Consider the following 24,970-nt stretch of genomic DNA (forward strand, 5'->3'; position numbering starts at 1 on the left):
ACCTTACTGTCACTTTTGCTACATTTTCCTGTCTTGCCTGCATTCTTCTCTTGCCAGACAAGAGGACTGAGGTAGAGCTGATTTGGGTGACATTAGTAAGCGTAGTGATCTTTGTTGGATAACCTTAGCATCAGAAACCTTTGCAATTCTGTCTCTGTTGCCTGTTGTTTATGCGCTGTTACTCACAGTGCCTTGCTTCCTTGCTGTTTCTAAGGTGAACATTTCTTTGTGTGGGGATCTGTGTGAGTTCTAGCATAGAAGTGTATTTTTCCACTGAAAATTGGGGGCTTGCTTCTGCCAGGGTGGGGGGACATAACCAGGCATGGGTCATTTTCATGAAAGTCGTCAGGTTTGTTTGTTTGTTTGTTCTCCACATTTGTCCTTACATACGCTGCACAAAATTCGATTATTCACAAACCTTGGTTCAAGGCACACTCTCAAGGTCCCCATCCCAAACAAAAGCAAAGCCCTGCCAATAACATGTCTATAAAGCAGAGCAGAAGAGACTCCAGTCCTGGCAGATGCTGGGACTTGCAACCAGAGTTGGGTTGCATTCCTCCGGAACTTGGGCAGCACAGGGAGACCATGCAGTGAGGAGGGAGCAGGTTGTGGGTGGGGGCAGGGGAAGAGGAAGGCCTCTGATGGCCAACTACAAACACCAGTACCACCCTCCACTGCCCAGGCTTGGGTCTCCCTGTCCAAAAGCTGTGAGTGGGGGCCCCAGGCTGATTTTAAAGACCCCTGCCTGTGAAGCTTGGCTCAATATTGTGCAGGAAGGAGCCTAGAAGTCACAGTGACAGAAGCAGCGGAAGGCACAGGACTACAGAGAAACTTTAACAGGCCGCGGTGGGCGGCCAAGACACCTTGTCGTCTTTTGTAAAAATTACCTGGTATAGTAGCCATTGGAGTGGGGACAGGAACACAGGCACTCAAAGAAAGGCCACGGCGAGCCCGGAGGGGAAGACAGCTGAGTGCAAACGTGAAGCAGGCCCTCACCAGGAGAGAAATTGGCCGGAGCCTTCATCTGGGACTCCCAGGCTCCAGCTGAGGAAGAAACGTGTGTTATTGAGCACTTCCCCGGTAGGAAAACTTCCCGTCCTAGAGGTCGGCCTTTGATGTCTGGGACTGAGGGGGCCAAGGCCAGGTACAAATGTCCGATCGCATCAGCGAAGACAAGGCAGACTCTGATGTTTGGAGCAATAAAATGACACGGGCTCGTCCGGGATTTGAACCCGGGACCTCTCGCACCCTAAGCGAAAATCATACCCCTAGACCAACGAGCCACGCGAGGATGCACCTAGTGGTCATTATGGCTGGCGTCGCATCGGATGGCGGGGTCGGGGGCGGCGGGGAGCAGTGGTTGTCAAGCCCCCTGCAAGGTTGAGTTCAAAGACGGTGGCCGCGGAGAGGAGCCCAGCGCCCGGCTGCTGTCCGCGTCCCTCAAGGCGGGGTCCCCTGGGTTGTGGCCCGCTGACCGCACTCCACGCAGGGCTGGGGACCCGCGCGTCCGCGGGCCTCGGCTGGAGCTTAGGTCAGGTCGCGGTCACTCGGGGACGTCCCAAGAAGCAGGCGGAGGCTGCGTGAGGTCCTTGAGCTGCGCCCACAGGGACGCGCGCCTTGGCCAGGTCACCGCCGCGGTGTGGCCCTGCCGGGTGCCCGCGGGCCTCGCCCCGCGCCGCGTCTCCCGCGCCGTCCGTCGTCCTCCCCTCGGGGGGCATCGGGCGTCCTCGGCCCCTGGGCGCGGGACAGATGCAGGACGCCGCCATCGGGCAGCAGGGACGCCGCAGGGTCGTGGGCTCGGTTCGGGGACACTGCGCTGTCGCTCTGTCCTCCCCGGGTCCAACGTGACCTGACTCCCGGGATCCGGCCGATGTGGGCACCCGCCATGTCCGAGCCTTGAGACGCCCTCCGTCTTCCGGCGGGAAGTCCCGGCCGGGCCTGGGCGTGGGCAGCGGGGACAGAGACGCCCCACGGAGGAGCCGGCCGCGCGAGTCCGCGCCCTGCTGTCATCACGCTTTGTCGTCGTTGTTGTTTTGTTTTGTTTGCGGCTCTCGGAAAGACCTTGGCTTCTCAATCTCCCTCCCTTGCTGAAAATGGAAATGGCGATTGCAAAGCAAAAGGAGGGCTCGTCCGGGATTTGAACCCGGGACCTCTCGCACCCAAAGCGAGAATCATACCCCTAGACCAACGAGCCGCCGCGCTGCTCCCGCCTATATTCATTTATTTATTTAATTCTTGACGACGACGCGTGGGCAAGCACTCGTGTCTCGGACTCGCTTGCACCCAGCACCCCGATAGCTCGGCGCTCAGTGATTCGGACGACACCGAGGCGCGGGCTTGCGGCGGCCACCGGATGTCAGGGTGAGGGCCACCTCCCTCTGAGTGAGGTCATGAGCCGCGATTATTCCGTCGCCAAGCGTCTGGCTAGCGTACAAAACAGATGGGTGCACATACCACGAAGATGGAGGGCTCCCCAGCCCAGAACGCGCAGATTTTACGTTTTTCAGATTGGTAAGTGAAATCCAACCAATTTCAACAGAAACCACAGCCAAGTCTTAGAACTGGCTCCAGTTTTTAAAGTCCTTTAAAAATATATGGCTTTTAGCCGGGTGCTGGTAGCTCACACCTACACTCCTAACTGGTTGGGAGGTTGAAGCCGGGAGGATTGTGGTTTGAGGCCAGCCCAGGCCACCTCCAAGAGAACCAGAGCGAAATGCACTGGAGGTGTGACTCAAGTGGTAGGGTGCCTGGATTCGCAGGTGCAAAGCCCTTGACCAAATCCTACACCACCCCTAATTCTTTTATAGTATAAAAAAAGAAATAGAAATGAAGACCTACAGAGGAATTTGATAGTTATGGGTCACTGATCTGTTTTCTTCCGGTTTTTTTGTTTTTTGTTTTTTGTTTTTTTTTTGGTGTGCACGTGGGTGGGGGTGGGTGATGGTAAAGGGAAGAATTGCTGTGTAGTTCACCTTGGCAGAGAACTAGGCATTCCTGCCTCAGCCTCCCAGTAGCTGGAATTACAGGTGTGCACCATCACATGTTCATCTTTCTTACCTGGGCATATGACTCTAGACGAAACACTTTTGCCCCAGCCTGTCTTGCAGGAATGGATCGTCCTCCCCTGCCCATGAGTGAATTGGGTGGCAATCAACAAAACCTTGAACGGAGGTCACACAAGGGAGGTTGTCCAAGGAAGAGTTTCAAGCCCAGAGGCTGGAAACATTGAGTCTGCAAGCCAAGGTTTGCCGAGTAGCAGTGAATGGTGGTCTGGGGTGTCTAGAAGCTGGCACAGTTGGGGATAAAGGCAGCCCAGCCCACAAGCATGGTCTCCTCTAGCTGGGGACACATGTCTTCATCAGGCTGCCAAGACCACCACCTTCAGTGACTTCCATGGAAAATAAAGGAGGCCAAGGGAACCCGGTCCACTCTCCTGGGTCCTTGGCTCCCATGTTTCCCCTTTCCATCCACTGGGAGTAAAATAAAAGTGTAGGAGGAAGCCAAGAACAGGACTCAAGTCGTCATTCCTCCTAGTTGCCAGTGTGCACGGAACTCTGTTGGCTTCCCTGAGCTAACCCACACTGTGTCCAAGTGCTACAGGTGACACAACTGAGGCGCTGGAAGTTACGTGTTCAGTCCACGGTCACACAGCTGGAAGTGCTCTGGAAGGGCTGGCGGGAGAGCCACAGTCATAATTCACCCACAAGGAGAGGGGAAAAGAAAAGCCAATAAACGTGAAAGCCACTCATCTTATGAACAAAGTTCTTCCCTGTTTTCTGCACCATCCGTTCCCGGGGTCTGTGTCACTCCGTGTCTTCTTTGTTCACACCACGGAAACTCCTTCGGAACAGTTCAATGTTTGGCATATGTTTTGACCTAGTATTTTTATAATTGAATATAATTACACACACCAGAAAACTCAACTCTTTGTTTTATCTCGCTGGGTTTTTTTTTTAATTCCGTTCTATCTTTCTACCTGTCTGTCTGTCTGTCCATCTATCTGAGACAGAGATCACTATGTGGCCCAGAATGGCCTCATACTTGTGCCTCAGCCTCCCCAGCAACTGGGACAATACTGCTCCTGCACAAACTCTCCATTAAAATGTATAATTGAATGGTTTTTAGTGCATTCACAAGGTTCTGCAGCAATAATTGTTAATTCCAGAACATTCTCATCCTCCCAAAAAGAATCTAGTGTTCACTAGCAGTCTCGCTAGCCTGCTCGCTTCTCCCCCTTCCTCTGGCAACTATTGATCTCCTTTTTGTGCCCATGGATGAAATATTCTGGCCATTTCGTATGAAAGGAGTCAGACATATGTGATCCTTCGTGTCCCGCTCCTCTTACTTGACATAAAGCTTTCCAGGTTCGATCCTGTGGAGTGTGCATCAGCACTTCGCTCCTAATCGTGGCTGAATAATATTTAGTCACAGTACTGATTTGCAAAAGTGCCCTAACAGTACCGTAAGCGTTACAGGTTTACTGTCACTGTTAACACCCCTCTCCCTCCGCTCGGCCACCATCACTGGCCTGGAAACGCTGCACAAAGGACAAGGAACAGCAAGCTGTCCCTGCAGACAAAGATTCCATGATGTACACAGGGCGCCAGTGTGGAGGGGGATGGGCACCTCCAGAACCTGGGCTCAGAAAGCCCTGCTCCCTCTGCACTGGGCACATCTGGGGGACCTTGAACTCGCCTCCCTGAGTGGGAGAGGTGGGAAGGTCAGAACAAACACTGGGACGCGATCCCCTCTGCTTGATCGACTGCAGTCAAATTCTCTTGAAGCACAGTGCAGCGAGGACTGGACTGTGGACAATGTCGCTGAGCCAGGATGGGCCCTGGAATAAGGGCAAACAGAGGTCAGCGGAGAAACAAGGTCTTGTGGTGGCGGATGGTCCAGTTTATGATCGATTCTTGCTTGAGGTGCAAGAGCCAAACGCTGGAGAAACCCAGGTTCTTGGGATTCCTTCCCGTGTAATGGGCTACAGCCCTGATTTGGTCCCTTGAGGGAGGAAAACTTGTGGGATTCTTCCATAAGGCCTTGTTACCAAGGGGTGAGGAGGCCCCGGGGTGTGCACTGGTGCTCGCCTTCTCCTGGGCCTGAGGAGCTGAGCTGCTATTCCCTTCTCCTCCATGGTGGGTCTCCTCCGTGAGTCTAGGTGGGGGCAGATCACGCCCCAGAGGACACTTCTTTGACTGGAGCAGGGAACAGCCCTCGATCCCTTAGGGCTGAAATCCACAGTGGGCGCCATCCTTGTGGGCCAGCTAAAATAAAAGACACTCCGAACCCCGACCCTGATCTGAGGAGTCCATAGCTGAAGCAGGCATAGTGAGAGGCACGGTGGGAGGCTGAGGAAAAAAAAAAAAGGCTCAGCTGTGCCCCCACTGAGCTGAATGGGCGATCAAGTGACGTCTCTGGTTCTACCTGCTCTTTAATGTGAGGCCTTGGGTAAGCCAGCTGCATTCTGGGAACCTCAGTGTCCCTAGTGCCTGAGAGGGCATGGTGGCAGGGAGCTGAGTGAGGCTAGACAGGGTGGAAATTCTAGGGCTGCGACCTAGGGGACCGGGAATCCCAGAACTATAGCAACTGGCTGAGCTGCCCCAGCTCCAAACAGGCCTAGGCACGAGCTGGCTGCCCAGGTTCGTTTGGGTCCCCAGTCATTAAACCACAGTCTCTGCCACTGTAGCCCCAGGCCAAGGACTGAGATAGGCCCTCCTCCAAGGTATGGAGCCCTCTTCCTAGAACTGGCGAGGCCTTGTCCCGCCGAGGTGACAGCATGAAGGGCGTAGTTTGGGAATAAACCCAGTTCCACACTTGTTTGAGGAGACTGGGAGGGAGGCTCGTTGGTCTAGGGGTATGATTCTCGCTTCGGGTGCGAGAGGTCCCGGGTTCAAATCCCGGACGAGCCCTGGAGATAAATCCCGTTTTCCATTATTTTAGCCCAGAAATATGAGCTTCAGAAGGAAGCTGCACTGTCTGGAAAGAAAATCCCTGAGCCAGCGCAAAAGCTGCACCCAACGTGGGGCTCGAACCCACGACCCTGAGATTAAGAGTCTCATGCTCTACCGACTGAGCTAGCCGGGTGTGCCTGGGGCCACTGTCACCTCCCAAGCCCTCCCCTGCTCCTCTGCTACCAGTGCCTTGAAAGCAGCGAGGGGGCGGGGCCTGCTGCCATCTCCAAGTACCCGCGCAGGCCAACCAGGGCCGGATGTGTGTGTGGACAGACAGAGTCTAAGTCTAGTTGGGGGCAGTTCACGCCCCAGAGGACACTTTTTTGACTGGACCAGGGACCAACCTGCCCCACCTTAGGATTGAAATCCACATTAGGATTTTTGCGCAGACTTGGATAGTGATCCTCCTAGCTATGTTTCCCAAACAGGGGGGGTACAGGTATGCAGCACCTTCCCTGCCTTATTCTTGAGGTAGGTTTGAATAACTTTTTGTCAGGTCTGCCTTGAGCCTCAGTCCTCCTGTCTCTCCCTCCCATGTAGCTGGGATTAAGGGCGTGATTAGTTGACTAATCTAACTATGTGCTTTTTCAGGCTGTGGTATTTAGAAACCAAGATCTGGGTGCTCAAGTTGCTCATCAACATTGAGCAGTCCTTGATTATAATTTTTGTTTTTGGTGGGACCAGGGTTTGAACTCAAGTCTTCACACTTGTAAATCAGGTGCTCTAGTACTTGGGCTACACCTCTAGTCCATTTTGGTGTGGTTATTTTGGAGGTGGAGTCTCACAAACTATTTGCCTAAGCTGGCCTTCATCCTCAATCCTCCCAATCTCAGCCTCCCAAGTAGCTGGGATTACAGGTGTGAGCCACCAGTGCCTGGCTAACTTTTTTCTAAGTTCCATGAAAATTTTTTTTGGGGGCAGGACTGGAATTTGAACTCAGGACTTCACACTTGTCACTGAAAAAAATCTTTTAAAACAGCTTACTAATGTATCTCTGTACCTTAAGTTTCTTTTCTAATCGCTTTGCTCTATGGTGGAGTGGATCACAGAGTCCGGGGGTTTGTTTGTTGGGCTGTCCTTCCCATGTCCATTCTTCAGAGCTGTTTGGAGAGCCCTCCTCCACCTCCATTTCATCCAGGTGGACATTCCATCACTGGGCTGTGTGCTCACCAGCTTCCTATCACTATGGCAAATACTCACAAAGAGAAAAGCCTTATTTTGGGTCATAGTTTTCGAGGCATCAGTCCATGATTGATTGGCCCTGTTGTTTTGGATCCGTGGTGAGGCAGCATGTTTTCATAATGTGTGGTGGAGTGAAAACACTATCTCATGTTGGGAAGAAAGAGAGAGAGAGAGAGAGAGAGAGAGAGAGAGAGAGAGAGAGAGAAACTAGGGTCCTACTATTCCCTTCAAATTCCCTTCAAGGATATGCCTCTCCCATGACCTAACTTCCTCCCGCCAGGCCCCACCTCAGGGTTCCACTTACTCCCCATTGAGCCTTGTTGGGGAGCAAGTCTTCAACAGGAGACCTTTGGTGTCACTTAAAATCCAAACCATAGCAGAACGGATTGGGTTTATGACCCGGGATGATGAGAACACCCACTCTCCCACCCAGAATGGTGGGTTTAGGTTTAGGCACAGGACCCAAGCCTCACCTGGCATTAGTAACGTGCCCAGTGATGGTTACCTGGGGACGGTGTGTGTTCGGAGCTGCTGGTATGCATCTTGTGACCATGTGGAGATGCAGTTTGCAGAGTGAACTTGAACAGAGCAAAATAGAGAGAGAGAGAAACACAGGATTCTGATGTCATCACTTGGGCTCCTAAATTTTGCTCTGTCTGAAAAACACGGGCTTTGTTAAAAGCCCCTTCAGCAACCCGTGGATGCCATTTCTCCTTAGGCTGATGTGAATTAGTTTCTGTCACTTGCAAATACTGTTTTTACTAATTCAGTGACTACTCTCTACCCCTAAATCTTTCAAAATTAGCTTTGTGGATTGCTTGGTATTTTTTTTTTTTTTGGTATAGGATGGACAGATTGCAATGTCTAATAATTTGTGCCTAATGGAGACTTGAAGATGCCTTATCGCCTAAGATTTTTGTCTTGAGTTATTGGCAGTAGATAAATACTATTTATTAAGACACCAGAGTCAGAATGAATCACACATTTGATAACAACTCAAAGTGTAAGATTAGTTAGAGGGACATATGGTTTCCAAAAGACATTATTTCAAGGAGTCACCTGACACTTTGACTCATTTTGAGACAAGGTCTTGCTATGTAGCTCAGGCTGGCATGGAAATCATAGTCTTCCTGCCTTAGCCTCCTGTTCCTGTGTGCTGGGATTATGGGCATGCTCCACCACACCTGGTGAGCACATGGTTTTTACGAGTGCTCCTTAATGGTTTTACCAGGAAAGTGAACTTCACAATGCAGTGTCAAATGCTTTCTGGGTACTTTACAGTCAGATCTTGCCTTCAAAACAACTACAGAGGAAAAATCTGGAAGGGTGATACTGTTTGGACTCCAGAATTCCCCTTTACTCATTGCAGTCCACATCTCACTAACTTATCAGTAGACTCAGCAATGGGTCCCCTTTCTCTTTTATCCCCAAATTAAAATCTAGAAGAAAAGACTTGTCACATGGTCCCTTATGAAAATAACTATTGAAATGTGAAGGAAGTGTGTGGTGGTCTCTCCAAATGACACTCAAGCAGAGGACAGGTAAAGATTGAGCGGAGAGCACAGGACGCAAACATGATTTAACAGCTGCTGCCTCCACCTAGTGTGCGTGGCCCTGGCTCAGAGCGTCAGTGAGTTCAGGAGTTGCGAGACTTGTTTATGTGAGTTAACATAAATTATCTCAGTCATTCATCACAACTGTACAGGATGAATACTCTACAGAGGGTGAAATTTTGTGGCTCAGAGGAGGTTGGTAGCTTTTCCAAGGTTGTACAACTGGTAATGATGGATCTGGTCTGTGACAATCCAAAGCTTAATCTCTTAATGGCTATTCACCCTCACACATACTTCCCAACAAGGACACCCTCCAGCGTGGACGGGGAATAAAACACCAGAGAATGAATTTTTTCTGGCAGAAGGGCGTTGCCAATGGTTAGCCCCAAGACTGCAGTATTTTCAGTGTTGTCAAGTCCCGAAGCAGAAATTACCTAACTCTAATGACACGTCTTTATTCTCGGTGTTAGAGTCCAAGAGCCCAGGGAGGAGAAGGGACAATTATTCTCTGCTCGTCTCTAACAAGGCTCTCAGGGAATATGGCCCGAGCAGCCACACAGGCTCACAGAAAGAGCTTGCCCTGGGCTGAGTCCGTGCCATTTCTCATTCACGCAGACTTAGCCTAAAAACCCCGATGACAAATCCTCCCCCAGACCAAGCCCCTCTGGTCCATTCTGAAAACATGGAGCAAGCCCAGGACTTCTGGTGACAGTGAGGACTGCCCATCTTCTGGGTAAGAGTCAGGTCAGTGGGACTTGACGAATAACTGCTTGTTGGAGGTGAAGTCACATAGGTACATGAGCAGTTCTCTGCAGTCACCTGTCATGACCAGTATCGGTCTTGTCATTTTGTGAGGTCCTGACTGCCGGGAACACCACTTGGCTGGGTTTCTGCCAATGATCTCTGGCTCCTTTGCGCTTTGATGTCACAAATTGGGCTCAGGAAAGTCTGGTGCACGTGGCTAAGAAGGCTTGGCTTGGATCTCTGTAAATGAGAGCCCAGGAGGAAGCAGCAGAACCTATTACCACTCTGAGAACAGTAACCAATTGTGACATGTCCAGATTGGAGATGATAAAAGCTGACCCGTTCTCTCTGAGGTGTGCCACTAATGATACTGATGACATCAGCACTCTGTGTGAAATGATGGTAGACTCTATGGCAACCATTTTACATTCTCTGGTACTCATTAATATTCCTATAAGGTAGTGGTTTTAAAAATACGAGGTAGTAGTAGAAAGTTCAAAGAATACGAAGATTGACGAGAGACCCACTGTCACAGTCTCTCAGGTATCCTCCCACAGGTGCTGCATGGTCCCCATAAAGGAGCTATCTCATTTTGCTAATGAGGAATGAAGGCTCAGAGAAGGCCAGTCACTTCCAAAACACAGAAATCAAAATTCTATTCCTTACTAAGCCCCATGCCCTGTCCTCCTGCAACCTTTGTTTTTCCCCCTGCGCCCCCCCATGGTACTGGGGTTTGAACTCAGAGTCTTCACTTGAGCCACTCCATCAGCCCTATTTTTGTGATTTTTTTTTCAAGATAGGGTCTCTCAAATTATTTGCCTGGACTGGCTTCAGACCTGGATCCTCCAGATCTCTGCCTCCTGAGTAGCTGAGATTACAGGCGTGGCCACCGGTGCCTGGCTCCTACAATCTTCTCAATTACCCCATCTTACTCATTGCTTCCTATCTTTGGAGCTTATCCTCCTTGTCTCTCTGGGCCCAGGCTCCCAGCCCCATGACAGGCACCAACCAGTCGAGCGTCTCCGAGTTCCTCCTCCTGGGTCTCTCCAGGCAGCCCCAGCAGCAGCAGCTCCTCTTCCTGCTCTTCCTCACCATGTACCTGGCCACCGTCCTGGGAAACCTGCTCATCGTCCTGGCCATCAGCATGGACCCCTGCCTGCACACCCCCATGTACTTCTTCCTCAGAAACCTGTCCTTCGTGGACATGTGCTTCTCCTCCACCACTGTCCCCAAGGTGCTGGCCAATCATGTCCTCGGGACTCAGGCCATCTCCTTCTCTGGGTGTCTCACACAGATGTATTTTGTTTTCCTGCTCGTGGACATGGACAACTTCCTGCTGGCTGTGATGGCCTATGACCGCTTTGTAGCCATCTGCCATCCCCTACATTACACAGCAAAGATGACCCATCAGCTCTGTGCCCTGCTGGTCACTGGATCATGGATTGTCGCCAACCTCAATTCTCTGTTACACACCCTGCTGATGGCTCGACTCTCATTCTGTGCAGACAACGCCATCCCTCACTTCTTCTGTGACGTGACTCCCCTCCTGAAACTCTCCTGCTCGGACACACAGCTCAACCAGCTGATGATTCTTACCGAGGGTGCCCTCATCATGGTCACCCCATTCGTCTGCATCCTGCCTTCCTACATCCACATCACCTGTGCTGTCCTGAGAGTCCCATCCACCAAGGGAAGGTGGAACGCCTTCTCCACCTGTGGCTCCCACCTGGCTGTGGTCGGCCTCTTCTATGGCACCATCATCGCTGTGTATTTCAACCCTTCATCCTCGCGCTCAGCTGAGAAAGACACCATGGCCACTGTGCTGTACACAGTGGTGACCCCCATGCTAAACCCCTTCATCTACAGCCTGAGGAACAGGGACTTGAAAGGGGCTCTGAGGAGAGTGGTCAGCAGGAGGACATTCTCTGTCTGATGTAAGAGTTCAGAATGATTCTTGATCCTAAGCAAGCGCACATCTCACCAGATGAGTTGGCACAGCCATGGTTTAATCAAGACATTTGCAAACAGCACAGCGGCAGTAGAAGGTGACAGTTCCTCATTTATTGTGGGCTATGACTCACCTGGTGTCCGGTGTCTTTATGAAGCATATGAAGGACTAACTTTGGAATTATTTTATGCTCTTTGTAACTGTCCTGTTTGGAGGATTAACATGCTATAGACGTATTTGAATTGGAGTCACCTAGAATATCAGTACACTGGCCCTGATATTGAGCAAATAATTCAGACTCTCTGCAGGTGGGTCCCCAGCACTGAGATGTCAAAAAGCCATCTGAGTTGATTCTAACATGCAGTCGGTCGAGGTGGACACTCACTGGTGTACCTTGCCTCCTTTTGTGTCCTCCACAATGATCAGTCGTAAAGGCTGGGTTACAAAAATGCTCACAGAATTAATTTTGAGACTGTTGAAATATGAGGACTGAAGTAATTGCATTTCAGATGAGATGGGGGGAGGAAGGCACGGCTTCCCAAGGTACAAAACAGTGACACACACAGAAGAAACCCTGTAGAAGCAGGCCGGTTGGCTACCTGTCCTTAGGGAGTGGATTTCAACAGCATCCTGTGTTTAACATCAGGTAGACAAATCTGTGTATGCTGCCCCTCCATCCAGTCCAACTGCCCTGTTCTCTGCTCTGGGAACCGTGCCATTGCACGTCCTCCTTCACGAAACCTCCCACTCCCTCTGGTGGTTCTCACAGCTCTATTGTCTTTGACTCATTCTGTCTCCTCCACCAGGACTTTCCACAGCTTATGAGGCACCTCAGACCCAATGCACCTGCTTCTCACTCTGTGCCCGAGTCTCTGGAGTGTCCTAGTCAAAGGCAATACTTAGCTTTAGTTGAAAGAAAAGAAAATGACTGAATTGATACTGCCTTGAGTTTATTTTTGTTTCTGCAGTGCTGGAGATTTACCTTAGCTTTTAATGTAGACATTCTTAGTTTAGAAGAAGCTGTTGAACTCTCCGCGTTAAAGATATCACTGCTATTTGAAATGAAATACACACTATGAAAGAACCCAAATTACAAACCGTAACCTTGCTGCTCAAAGATTCCCAGAGTTATGGGCCATGAATAACTTTACAGAAGTTGGCTGCAGTCTAGCCATAGACTTTTGCTTTCTAATTTTTTCATTCTCCTCTTCCCATGCCAATAAAGGTCTTAGAAATGTGATTTTAATGGACCAGTAGTATTTTGTCGGACGGATGCAGTGTGACTCACCCATTCCTGGACTCTGAAGAATTTCAGGAGTTCCTCTAATAGGAACAACACTGCTGCACACTTCCTGGTGGTAAATGCATGTCCCTCACTGCCACAAGGATCCCGAGTGACATGCCATTCCAGCTTGGAGCAGTGACCATGACACCTTTCCTTTCTTGGTTCACTCATCTGCCTGACCCAACTTGCCATTATTAGCAGGGGTCTGTTACCTCCCTCGTGATGTTAAAGCTTCCAGAACTTAGTCAAAGGGGTCAGCCAGCCCCACTTTATCGAGGAGAGAGAGAGAGACATGGAGAGAGAAGTGGATGAGTCACGCCCACTGGCATGATTGGGTGAGTAGCACATGGTGTAGCTCCCACCCATGCTGGGTGATCTTGTTGGGTCTTGTTTCACTGCAGTGCTGACACCCATGCTCCCCGTCCCTTTATGAGGTCCATGTTTGACCTACCTAAGGTTCAGCTTACAGCTAACTTTATTCAAATTCAGTGCATCCTCTGTTAAAATCTGACCGTGGTGTGGACCATGGTGGATAAGCCCAAGGGAACTTCCAGCCCCGCTGCGTCTGGCCAGCTCTTCCCTGGGGTCCCTCTGGGTCCTCGGGGTCTCTCGCAGAACCACTTCAATCAAGCTCTTTTTCTCCATGATAAAGCCATTCTGTTCTAGTAAGTATGTATACAGAGTATAACTTATTGATTAATTTGTAAGGTGTAAGTTCATAGATTATTAATTTGTAAGTTCTAATTCACATTTCAATTACTTATCTCTATGTTAATGGACTGTTTTCTTTTTCCCATGGTCTTCAGGATCAGAGGCTTTGATTTTTATTGTTGTCGTTATTATTGTTGTGCTGGGTGGGGTACATTGTGGCATTTACACAGGTTCTTACATTGTATCAAAGCAGCTTTGACTTTTGATCTGATAGCGTGTTATGGGGCACGGGCTTTGTTACGGGCTTTGTGAGCATTGCACATTTAGTGGCAGAGTGACTTTTGTCTTCTTTAATCCTTCTTTTCCTTTTGATGCATTCTTTTGTTAAGATTAAGATTATGAGCTCTACATTTTTCTGGTTTATATTTACTTATTTTCTGACTTTCTGGAGGGGTCTCTCCTCCTGTATCAGGATCCTCCTTTTGAAAAGCATTTAGTACCCCAGTACCACCAAAAAATAAAAACATTTAGTACGTGACAAAATGTTAGAATACAATCCCACACTACAAAGAGTTGTCTATAATGGGTGCCTATCACCTGTTCACTCTTACAAACGAACAAAACTTTGTGAGTATAAACTAATACATAGCTGCTAGGAGACAGTTCTCTCGGGTCTCTTGCTTTTCTGCATGTTTTGGGAGCAGAGGCACTGGTTGTGCCCTAGACGGTTTCATCAAGGACATTTGTATAGTGAGCAGCCTTGGAAGATGGACATGGTCTTTTCAGAGCAACGGCAGGGTTTCTTCTGTCCAGTATAAGAAGTAAAGCTTCTCCCTGTGAAGCAATGTCAGGTGGCTTTTTCACAATTATAAAAGGCTTGATTTTTGAACTTGGGCTTCATCTCCTGAAACACAGACCACCGTGCATGCAGAGATCACTTGGCCTGTTCATGTCTTTCTGAGGAAACTGGTGTAAATGCTGATGTTTTGGCTTCTGCTAGTGCTGTGAGTAATAAACTGTCCTTTGTCTCTGGCCCAAGACTCTTGTGTTTTCTGCCATCTTGGAACCGACAAGCTTCTTGTGCATAGGGTAAAATTTGGGGTTCTTGACAATTCTTTTTGTAGAAACCTTTTGGAATGAAGAAAGTTACAAAGAAGAAGAAAAAATGTATAAAGAGCTTTTGAGTAAAAGCAGTGGGAATACCTTTGTGTTCTCCTTTTCAGTTTTCTCCCATTGCATGAACATTTTTACTCCACTTATGTTTGATTTTATCTATGTCATTAAATTTCTTTTTCTTTTTTTTTTTAAACAGTACTGTGGGTTGAACTCAGGGCCTTCACCTTGAGCCACTCCACCAGCCCTATTTTTGTGATAGGGATTTTTCCAGATAGGGTCTCTTGAACTATTTGCCCAGGCTGGCTTCAAACTGCAATCCCCCTGATCTCAGCCTCCTGAGTAGCTAGGATTACAGGCATGAGCCACTGGTGCTTGGTGATGTCATTAAATATCTTTTTAAAAAAATAAGTTTCTTTCCTTTTTTTTTTTTGAGACAATGTAGCCCAGGCTGGCCTTGAACTCGCCTCCTCACTCATCCTCTCAAGTGCTGGCGTTACACATTGCAGGCGTGCATCACCACACCTGGCTCCAAAAATGTGTTTCCTTGAAGGTGATGGTGACAATGTGATGTGTGTGCTCTCCTGTGCATATGAATGGTAACACGTCATCGCAGAACATTGGGGAGGAAAATAAAGAGGAAAGACATCACTGAAGACCTTGCAGCCTTCTCACCCTGATGTGAACCTTTTCATCGCTTTTTTGAATTGACCAACCTCAGGTCCCTGTGCATTTGGAGTATGTAGTGTCCACTTAACATTTTAAATTTTCAGTTGTGATGAGACTCTGGCATCGATAATGGCTCCACGCTGTTTGCTGACTGACTGCCTTGCTTGGCTCACCCAGCAGGCCTGTTGCACCTGCCATATTATTATCACTTTATCCTTTGCAAATAACATTTGGGTTTTTCTTTTTTAAAATTGCAAACTGGAGTTGATGCTGTCCAGTTGTTTAATTTCTCAGATGCACGGCCACTGTTTACCACTTGATTCTTGCAGTAAGGTCAAATGTGGGTCTCAGTCCTACGTTTGGCTCTAGCAGTAATAAACCCAGTCTTCGAGGACCACTAACCTGGTACCGGCCCCCAATCCTGCCTGAGGGTCAGCTAGTGGGGACACTGATACTGCTGCCAGAAAGCACAGGTGTGGCATCCTGTGCTTCAGCCACAGCCACTGGCACTGTCGCCCCCGGACCCCAGGAATTCTCTGTACAATTTACCATCTTCACTCACTGGTGAAACAGATTTGTTAAATAAGATACTTTTTCTGCTAAAATTAGGCACAAATAGTTTCTGTGATTTACAAATATGAATCCTAAGTGAAACATGCGAGAATGCAGTCAATCCTCAGAAAATGACTCAAACCAGGAATTGGAAAACCAGGAGGATTTTCTCCAAATAGTGTCTTCGCCTTCTTTATCTTCTCCTTCCTTTCACTTTCTTCTCCTCCTCTTTCTTCTTCAGCTGCTGTTTTTTTTTTTTTAAGATGGTATCTTACTATGGAGTGCAGGTTGGCCTCAAATTTGAAATATTCCTGTCTCAGCCTCCCAGATGCTGGGATTATAGTCATGCACCAATACACCCAGATGTGTAGCCCCTGTCTGTTCCTCAGAAAAGAACTGGGCAGACAGAATAGGTTTGGGATGACAAATTTTGGCCAAGCTACATAATGGTATGAACTGGTTGTCCCTCAATCCTACTCCCAAATCCTCTGGTCCAACCCAGTGTGGTGAGGAAAAGGAGATGTGGTGTACACATGGCTCCTGGGGCCCCACCACACTGAGACTGTACGGACGAAGGGGTCCCATTCGTTTTTTTGATGGTATGGGGATTCACACTTGCTAGGAAGGCACTCTGTCATATGTGCCACCCTCCTAGCCTTAGGGATTTCCTTTCTAGGTAAACAGTAAAGCCGTGTGAGTTTGGGAGACTCTTCAAAAGGCTTCTATCCTAGATTGCTGGGTGCTCCCACAGACAACTTCCCTTAGACTCAGGCTACCCTTTGCAAAAAAATGTATAAACATGTCTGCTCCATGGACTAAGCCTATCTCAGTAATGTGCTCTTAATTTCCCATCTGCAAATTGGAGACAATCTGGCATTACAAAGTGTCTCTCAAGATGACCAGATGTAAGAAAGCAAACAGGACTACTCCTGGGTCTGAACAATGAAAAAGGATATCTGTGGGCAAGGATCAGATCACCAAGGCAATGAGGGGTGCAGTCCCAAGGGACTTTATCTGAGATTTGTCGCCATCCATGTGAATTCAGTTCTAATGTGTTTAAGTTTTCACCCAAGAGTTACATCTAAAGTTTAGCGACATTCTTTGCCATCAGTGCTTGGTCCAAAGGGGCCAAAGGGGGGGGCAGTTTTTCTCTTCTTGGCTCTAACGAGGCTCTTGGGGAATGTGGTCCCAATGGCCAAAGAGGGTCCTGTAAGTGCCTGCTCTGCGACTTCCCCGAACATCTTTCCTGCACAGAAGAGTAAGACCACAAACACCTGCTCCTCACTGGCTCAGGACCTGCCATGTTTTGAGGATGTCACAATCTCTCAGATAAAGAGCAGCACTGGCCAGAACAGGGATAGCGACAGCCCCAGCGTCCCCAGGTAAGGTTACAGCAGTAGACAAAGATGTGAAGTTCTTTTGGGAGCCCTTTGGCTAGCCTTATCTTCCAGATACAGGAAGTAATAGGAGTCTTAAATCCACTGTTTGTCACTTGAGACATGCCCGGCAACAATCATTTCTCTTGTCTACGAGCTGCTAAGGAGTCGGGTGGGTGAGGTGGGAGAGAGAACAGAGAAATGTGAGCAGACATTCACAGTCTTAGATTGTGTGTGTTCTTCCATATTAAACATCCAACCAGGAAACAGGGAGTGAAGCAGAAAAGCACGAGGCCTGAGTGCTGGAAACTGGATGTGGTGGGCGTGAGGACGTCCTGAGTGAGACCCACTGAAATGCAGCCCAGTGTCAGGAAGTGATTCAAACCCAGAAGGAAAACCCTGACGATTATCTCCAAATAAGCTTCCTCTCTCTGCAATTTCTTCTGTTTTCTGTTTCTCTTCATTTTCTATTCTCCTTTCTTATTCTTTTAGCAACTCTGTGAACTGATTTGCAGATGTGGTCCTGACTACAGCCTGAGCACACTGTAACCACCCTGTCACGGTTTTGAGCTCGCCGTCCTCTCTTCTCCTGGGCTCAGGTCATGACAGGCACCAACCAGTCGAGCGTCTCCGAGTTCCTCCTCCTGGGTCTCTCCAGGCAGCCCCAGCAGCAGCAGCTCCTCTTCCTGCTCTTCCTCACCATGTACCTGGCCACCGTCCTGGGAAACCTGCTCATCGTCCTGGCCATCAGCACAGACCCCCGCCTGCACACCCCCATGTACTTCTTCCTCAGCAACCTGTCCTTCGTGGACGTGTGCTTCTCCTCCACCACTGTCCCCAAGATGCTGGCCAATCATGTCCTCGGGACTCAGGCCATCTCCTTCTCTGGGTGTCTCGCACAGATGTATTTTCTCTGTGTGTTTGCTGACATGGACAACTTCCTGCTGGCTGTGATGGCCTATGACCGCTTTGTTGCCATCTGCCACCCCTTACATTACACAGCAAAGATGACCCATCAGCTCTGTGCCCTGCTGGTCACTGGATCATGGATTGTCGCCAACCTAAATTCTCTGTTACACACCCTGCTGATGGCTCGACTCTCATTCTGTGCAGACAACGCCATCCCTCACTTCTTCTGTGACGTGACTCCCCTCCTGAAACTCTCCTGCTCGGACACACAGCTCAACCAGCTGATGATTCTTACCGAGGGTGCCCTCATCATGGTCACCCCATTCGTCTGCATCCTGGCTTCCTACATCCACATCACCTGTGCTGTCCTGAGAGTCCCATCCACCAAGGGAAGGTGGAACGCCTTCTCCACCTGCGGCTCCCACCTGGCTGTGGTCGGCCTCTTCTATGGCACCATCATCGCTGTGTATTTCAACCCTTCATCCTCGCGCTCAGCTGAGAAAGACACCATGGCCACTGTGCTGTACACAGTGGTGACCCCCATGCTAAACCCCTTCATCTACAGCCTGAGGAACAGGGACTTGAAAGGGGCTCTGAGGAGAGTGGTCAGCAGGAGGACGTTCTCTGTCTGATGTAAGAGTTCAGAATGATTCTTGATCCTAAGCAAGTGCACATCTCACTAGTTCAGTCTGATGGAGTCAAACTGCAAACAATATAGGGCGGGTAGAAGGTAACGGCTCTTCATTTATTATGGGCTGAGGCTCCCCTGGTGAATCTATCAAATAATGAGGCTTCTTTCGAAGGACTGACTTTGCAATTATCTCAGGTACAAATCTACTTATTCCTTTTTAAGTGTTTTGTTTGGAATATAAGTGTCATACGTGCATGTGAACACTGGAATCACCTCAGACACAGCCCCAATACTAAGCAAAAAAGTCAGTATCTCTGTGGGCAAGTGTACAACTCTGGGAATTAAAAAAAACAAAACTTCTAGGTGTTTGTAATGTGCTACCACGTGGACAATCACTGGCCTTCCTCAGACTTCTTTATGTATCTTCCATAATGGTCACTCATAAAGGTTGGGGCACAAAAACACTCAGAAAATTAGTTTTGAGACTTTTTGGTGAACGCTGAGGACTGAAGTGAGTGGTAGCATCATCAGGTGAGACTCAGAGGTCCCCGAGGTTGGGCTTGTGGCCCAGGCACCAAGCACTAAAGCCACGCAGAAGCTAGGACCCCTTCAGGAGCATTCTGATCGGCTGCCTGACCTGCGGGCGTGGGTTTAGCCAGGGTCTAGTGTTCAGTGTCAGGTAAATAAATCAGTACATCCTGTTCTCTCAGCCCAGACCAATTTCCCTGCACTCTCCTCTGCCCAGCAGCTCCTGTCCCTGCCTTCAAGTGTCAAGCCAATGTACCTCTTCCTCCACGAAGCCTCCTGACTTCTCTTCCGTTTCCTTGATATAAATAACACTGGTGTACACTCACTTGTACACAAATCTCTGTCCCTTATGACTTTACTATCAAATAGGGCAGGGTTACCAGATGGTGCAATATTGAGTTCCTTCCCATATGGCCCGTCCCCAAATGGTTTGAGGACCAGGCAGTGCTGGTCCTCAAAGGAAGTCATACATCTTTGTTTTGGAGAAGCCGAGGGCACTCACCTGGACATTTGATCTGCTGGTTTAGCACCACGAGGGAGAGGTCACAGAGTGGTCTTTACACCCTGAAGGTGCAGGAGGTGTGTTTTGTAAGGAGGATATAAGGCTATTATCTTAATCATTGGTCCAGGGTGTGGGGTTTCAGAATGGAATCTTGTTGCCTGGGTGTTTCCTTGTTCCTGCTCATGTCTACCTAGCTGCCTTGTAACATTAAAGCATTCCCCAACTCACTCAAAGAAATCAGCAAGCAGAGAGAGAGAGAGAGAGAGAGAGAGAGAGAGAGAGAGAGAGAGAGAGAGAGGGAGGGAGAGAGAGGGAAGGAGGGAGGGAGGAAGAGAGGAGAGGGAGCAAGAACTGCAAGTTGGGCGTGTGCAGTGGTGGGAGGTTCAGGTGAGTAGTCAGCACATGGTGTAGCTCCCAAAGTTGATCCAGTTGGGTCTGCTGGTGGAATCTCCACTGCAGTGCTGACACCCATGCTCCCATTCTTTCTCGGGGGAGCATATGGGGTCTTGACTAATGTCAGGTTACAGCTATCTTCATTCAAATTGGCTCATCCTCTGTTAAAATCTGACTATAAGCCATAGTTGGTACGCCATGGGGTTTCCAGCCCAACTGTATAGCCAGCTTCCCATGCACACTCAGCTCCGATCCTCCTTTCTTTCTTCCTCTTTGGATCCTTGGAGTCTATAAGTTGGAAGCCTTTTTTTCTTTCTTTTTTTTTTTTGTGGTACTGGGGCTTGAATTCAGGACTTACACCTTGAGCTACTCCACCAGCCCTTTTGTGTTAGGTCTTTTTGAGATAGGGTCTTGAGAACTATTTGCCTGTGCTGCTTTGAACCGTGATCTTCCTAATCTCTGCTTCCTGAGTAGCTGGTGCCCGGCTAAGGTGGAAGACTTTTTCAGTATTTTTTTCCCTATGATATAGCTACATCTGTGAAATAGTTAAGTATGAATCTAAAGGTCTTTATCGGCTATCATGTTTTTGAGGTACTGGGTATTGAACTCATGGTCTCCTGCTTGTGAAAGCACTCTACTACTTGAGTCATGCCCCCAGCTCTTTCCTTGTGCCTCGTTGCCAGGTGACATCCTCTCTGTGCCTCTCATGGACCACCATGCCCAGCCTTACTAATTAATTTGTAAAGTGTAATCATTTGTAAATTATTAACCTGTAAAGTCTAATAGCTGACATTTCAGGTATTTTTTCCTATGTGTTAAGAGCATTTACTTTTTGATTTGATGTTGGTTATGGAGGACACAGAAGTTTGTGATTAGCGTACATTCATCATGGACTGACCTTCTGGTGGCAGAACGGTCTTCGTCCTCTTAGTGCCTTCTTTGGTTAATGACAATACCACTGTGTCTGCCTGTCTGTCTATTTTTTGTGAGAGGAGGACTTGAACTCAGGGCTTCATGCTCACAAAGCAAGCCCTCTGCCGCTTGAGCCCCTCCCCCATCCTATATTCTTTTGATTTACGTTTGCTTATTCTCCCAGACTTTGTGAGAGTGTATTTGGGTGAAGAGTTTTTTTCCTTCGCATCAGGATCTTTCTTAAAAGGTTTGAAAAGTAATGAGAAAATATCAGAAAACCATCCTACACCTAGAAAGAGTTGTCTTCAATGGCTGCCTGTCTCCCTTTCACTGTTACCGACAGACAAAACTTTGTTTTTATGCATTTTGCTTTTCTGCATGTTTTGTGAGCAGAGGCGCTGGTTGCTTTTGCTCTAGATGTTTTCATCAAGGATATTTACCTTGGAAAATAGAAATGGTGCGTTTTTCCAGAGCAATGGTCAGGTTTTTTTACTGTCCAGGTTAATAAGAATAGTATCCTTCTTTGAGGCAATGTCAGGTGGCTTTTTCACAATTATAAAAGGCTTGATTTTTGAACTTGGGCATCGTCTCCTGAAACACAGACCACCGTGCATGCAGAGATCACCTGGCCTGTTCATGGCTTTCTGTGGAAACTGGTGTGAATGCTGACGTTTTGGCTTCTGCTAGTGCCGTCAGTAATAAACTGTCCTTTGTCTCTGGCCCAAGACTCTTGTGTTTTCCACCATCATGAAACTGGCAAGCTTGTTAACTTGTATATAGGGCAGAATTGGAGTCTCATCTCAGTTCTTGGCAAAGTTCATTGAAGAAAATTCATGGAAAATGAAGAAAGTCACAAAGAAGAGAGAAAAATGTTTAAAGAACCCATCTTTATAAAAAAATAGGAATACTTTAGTGTAGTTTCTTGTTTTCTTCCTTTGCACAAACATTTTTACTCTACTTATGTTTGGTTTAACTTTCATTATATAAGATTTTACCTGTGTCATTGAAATTCCTTCAGAAATATGCTTCCTCAGTGATGTTGAGATTGTTGTGTGCATACCACGTGTGCATGTGAGTGGCAGCATATACCACTGTAGAACACTGGCAGGGGGTGAATAAAACCAAAATATCACCTAAAGTCTCGTAACTATCATATGATAAAAGCTATCACCACTTTTCTGACTTTACTGAATTCAAGTCACTGTACATTAGGAATATTTTCATGTCCACTGTTTTCATTTAATATTTTAATCATAATGAGAATCTGACAACAAGGACAACTCAGTTCTGTTTGCTGACTGAAAGCCCAGGAGGTGGTAGTCCACCAACCCAAATTATATTTACTATATTATTAATTATCCCTTGAAAACATCATTTGGGGGTTTCTTTTAAAAAATTGCAAACTGAGACTGGGTATGGTGGCATGGTGGCACACCTGTAATCCCAGCTACGGGGGAGGCATAGATAGGAGATCAAGGTCCAAGGCCAGCCTGAGTAAAATCTCGAGATCCATCTGAAAAATAACTGAAGTAAAAAAGGGCTATAGATGTTACTCAAATGGCAGAGAGCTGCCTAGCAAGTTTAAACCCCAGTACTGCCAAGACTTTTGCAATCGACAATGACTGCTGTCCAGTTGTTTGACTTCTCAGATGCACACTTACTGTTCACCACGTGTTCTCTCAGTGAGGTGAAACATGGGTCTGACTCCTTCCTGCCTCTGTAATATGGTTATGCGTCTAAACTGGCTTTGTGGCAGATGGAGTGTCCTTCCTGACTGTTGATGTGGGGTTTGACCACATGAATTGCTTGGCCTAAGGGATGTCACTGAAGATGACCTAAGGAGAGGCATCAAGGGTCCTGTGTGCAGTGGGGTGAACTCCCTGCTGTTTGGAGCTCCCCAGGAAACATGCCCTCCAGGCAGCTGCCCCTCCGAGACCAGGAGGAACACAAGAACAGCAGATGCCAGCCAGCCAGCAACCTGGTGCCAATGATCCTGAAGCTCAGGAAACCTGCAGACCAAAGAATGGGAGAGAAGTTGTGAAGTTACTGCTTTGCGGAGCCACTGTGGCTGGGGAATTGTCTGTGTACCGTTACTACGGTGACTCATTGATACCACTCTTTTTTGAAACTCAGGTCCTGTCTTCTGTGACAATCCTTGCTTCTTTTTCCAATTGTTTCCTGGCTCCTGCCTTTAAAGGTCATGATTGCTGGCTTGTCTTCTTCTGTCATTCCAGCATATGTTTTCATCCCCATGACTTAACTCTGAGGTTTTCTCTCTCACTCTACGCTCTCTATCTGGGCAACTGCATCCACTGTCACAGCTCTAAGTCAACTTATATGCTAGTGACTTCTGAAACTGCTCAGCCAGACCCTTCGTGGAACCAGAGACCCCAGATATCTGGCTCTGGGCCTCTCCACCGAGATGTCCTAGAGATCTGCAAACAGAGCTTGTCAAAATGGCACCCTTTATCCCTGAGCCACCCTTGCTCCTGAGTCTCTCTCACACGCACACACACGTGCTTGCGTGCCAAATACACCTTCCTCCTCATCTCGTAAGTGACACCGGGCACCACAGGGAACCCGGGTGTCACTGTCTAACACTAAGCGCCCTACACAACCCTCATAGCATCTCTCACAATTGTTCTCGTCATCCTGTTTGAGCCTCAGAGTTACTTTTCGTTCCGTAACTCTTGCAACGCTCCTAATCAGCCTTGACCATAGACTTTGCCTAGTCAAATCCCCCTCCACATTACAGTGACACTGACCTTCTTAAACTATATCAGTTCATGTCACTCCTCTGTTTATATCTGAATGTAAGTCTTCCAGTCCAGGAAAAAAAAAATTCAAGCTTCTTAATATGATGTAGAGAGACCATAAAAGTCATCATTCCACAAAGACACTTTTGTCTGTGGTTCGGGATTTGAACTCAGGGCTTCACCACCAATGTGAGCTATGCCCCTAGTCTATGGTTTGGATCTTAATTGTCCCACAAAGGCTCATGTGTTGCAGGCTTGCAATCCAGCTCATGGCCCTACTGGGAGGTGATGTACCTTTAGAAGGTGGGGCCTAATGGAAGGAAGCTAGGTCACTGAGGGGGTGTCCTTGAAGGGGATATTGGGCTCCCAGGTTCTTTCTCATTTTCTCTCTTTCGCTTCCCTGTTGACAATGTGAGCAGATTTCCTTGAGTTGGGTTTTTTGTTTGTTTGTTTTTGTTTCTTTGAGTGAGGGGCTTGCCACATTGCTCAGGTTGGCCTTCAGCTCAAGATCCTCTTGGCCGGGTGCTGATAATCCTCAGGAGGATTGAAGCCAGCCTGGGAAAATAGTTTGTGAGACCCTATCTTGAAAAACCCTTCACAAAAATAGGGCTGGTGGAGTGGCTCAAGGTGAAGGACCTCAGTACAAGCCCCAGTACTGCAAAAGAAAAAAAAAAAAAGATCCTCCTGTCCCCTTGAGTGCTGGGATTAGAGGCGTGTGTCACCACACCTGACTGTTTGCTTCCTTAGGCCCTGATTGGGGCATGCAGAAGAGGACTGGGATTACACATTTTGACCAAGTCACACAGTGATATGGACTTGCTGTTCCTGAGACCTAGTTCCAAATGCTCTGGTCCAAGCCAGTATGGTGAGAGAGAGCAGATGTGGTCCTGAAGCTTGACCCCACTGACACTACATAAACTGGAGACTCCATTATAAGAAAAGAGTAGTCATGTTAGTTGGAGAGACACCTGAAAAGGCCTCTACCCTGGAGGCTTGCTGGGTTCTTTCAGAGAAAACCTTGCTTAGAACGGGGCTGCTCTTCACTCCAAACACATGCACTGACCACACCCATCTCAAAATAAGTTCTTAATATTTTCATATGCAAATGGGAAACCATATGGCATCACTAATCACCTTAGAAAAAGGCCAGATGTAAGAAAGCAAAGATTGTACAGAACGCACAAGAATGCGCCAGGGAGTGAACAAAGGGAAAGGACAGAACACCTGCGTTTCATATTTGTGGGCACAGGTGCAGATCACCAAGGGTGCAGTCCCAAGGGATTTTGTCGGGGACTTGTCTCCATCAATATGGATT

The 24,970-nt window shown here is 48.1% G+C and overlaps 2 protein-coding genes and 4 non-coding genes across 6 annotated transcripts; 3 read left to right on the forward strand and 3 right to left on the reverse strand.

The window, feature by feature from the left end:
• Positions 1–1,211: 1,211 nt before the first annotated feature.
• Positions 1,212–1,283, reverse strand: Trnap-agg (transfer RNA proline (anticodon AGG)). Its single transcript has one exon. It is a non-coding gene; the product is annotated as a tRNA-Pro (tRNA).
• Positions 1,284–2,122: 839 nt separating this feature from the next.
• Trnap-ugg (transfer RNA proline (anticodon UGG)) lies at positions 2,123–2,194 on the reverse strand. Its single transcript has one exon. It is a non-coding gene; the product is annotated as a tRNA-Pro (tRNA).
• Positions 2,195–5,837: 3,643 nt separating this feature from the next.
• Trnap-cgg (transfer RNA proline (anticodon CGG)) lies at positions 5,838–5,909 on the forward strand. The gene has a single exon. It is a non-coding gene; the product is annotated as a tRNA-Pro (tRNA).
• A 102-nt stretch (positions 5,910–6,011) lies between these two features.
• On the reverse strand, positions 6,012–6,084 carry Trnak-cuu (transfer RNA lysine (anticodon CUU)). The gene has a single exon. It is a non-coding gene; the product is annotated as a tRNA-Lys (tRNA).
• Positions 6,085–10,424: 4,340 nt separating this feature from the next.
• Positions 10,425–11,363, forward strand: Or1f1 (olfactory receptor family 1 subfamily F member 1). The gene has a single exon (XM_020153436.2). It carries the CDS (start codon positions 10,425–10,427, stop codon positions 11,361–11,363), a length of 939 nt encoding a protein of 312 aa, XP_020009025.2.
• A 6,263-nt stretch (positions 11,364–17,626) lies between these two features.
• On the forward strand, positions 17,627–18,646 carry LOC109677467 (olfactory receptor 1F1-like). The gene has a single exon (XM_020153435.2). The coding sequence runs from the start codon at positions 17,627–17,629 to the stop codon at positions 18,563–18,565; it is 939 nt and encodes a 312-aa protein (XP_020009024.2). The 3' UTR covers positions 18,566–18,646.
• Positions 18,647–24,970: the final 6,324 nt, after the last annotated feature.

Source organism: Castor canadensis, chromosome 17 (assembly GCF_047511655.1).
Source record: "Castor canadensis chromosome 17, mCasCan1.hap1v2, whole genome shotgun sequence".
Classification (NCBI taxonomy): Eukaryota; Metazoa; Chordata; class Mammalia; order Rodentia; family Castoridae; genus Castor; species Castor canadensis.

What these genes read in the sequence shown, in the direction of transcription:
- LOC109677467 (XM_020153435.2), top strand. Translation starts at nt 17,627, where the DNA reads ATGACAGGCACCAACCAGTCGAGCGTCTCCGAGTTCCTCCTCCTGGGT.
- Or1f1 (XM_020153436.2), top strand. Translation starts at nt 10,425, where the DNA reads ATGACAGGCACCAACCAGTCGAGCGTCTCCGAGTTCCTCCTCCTGGGT.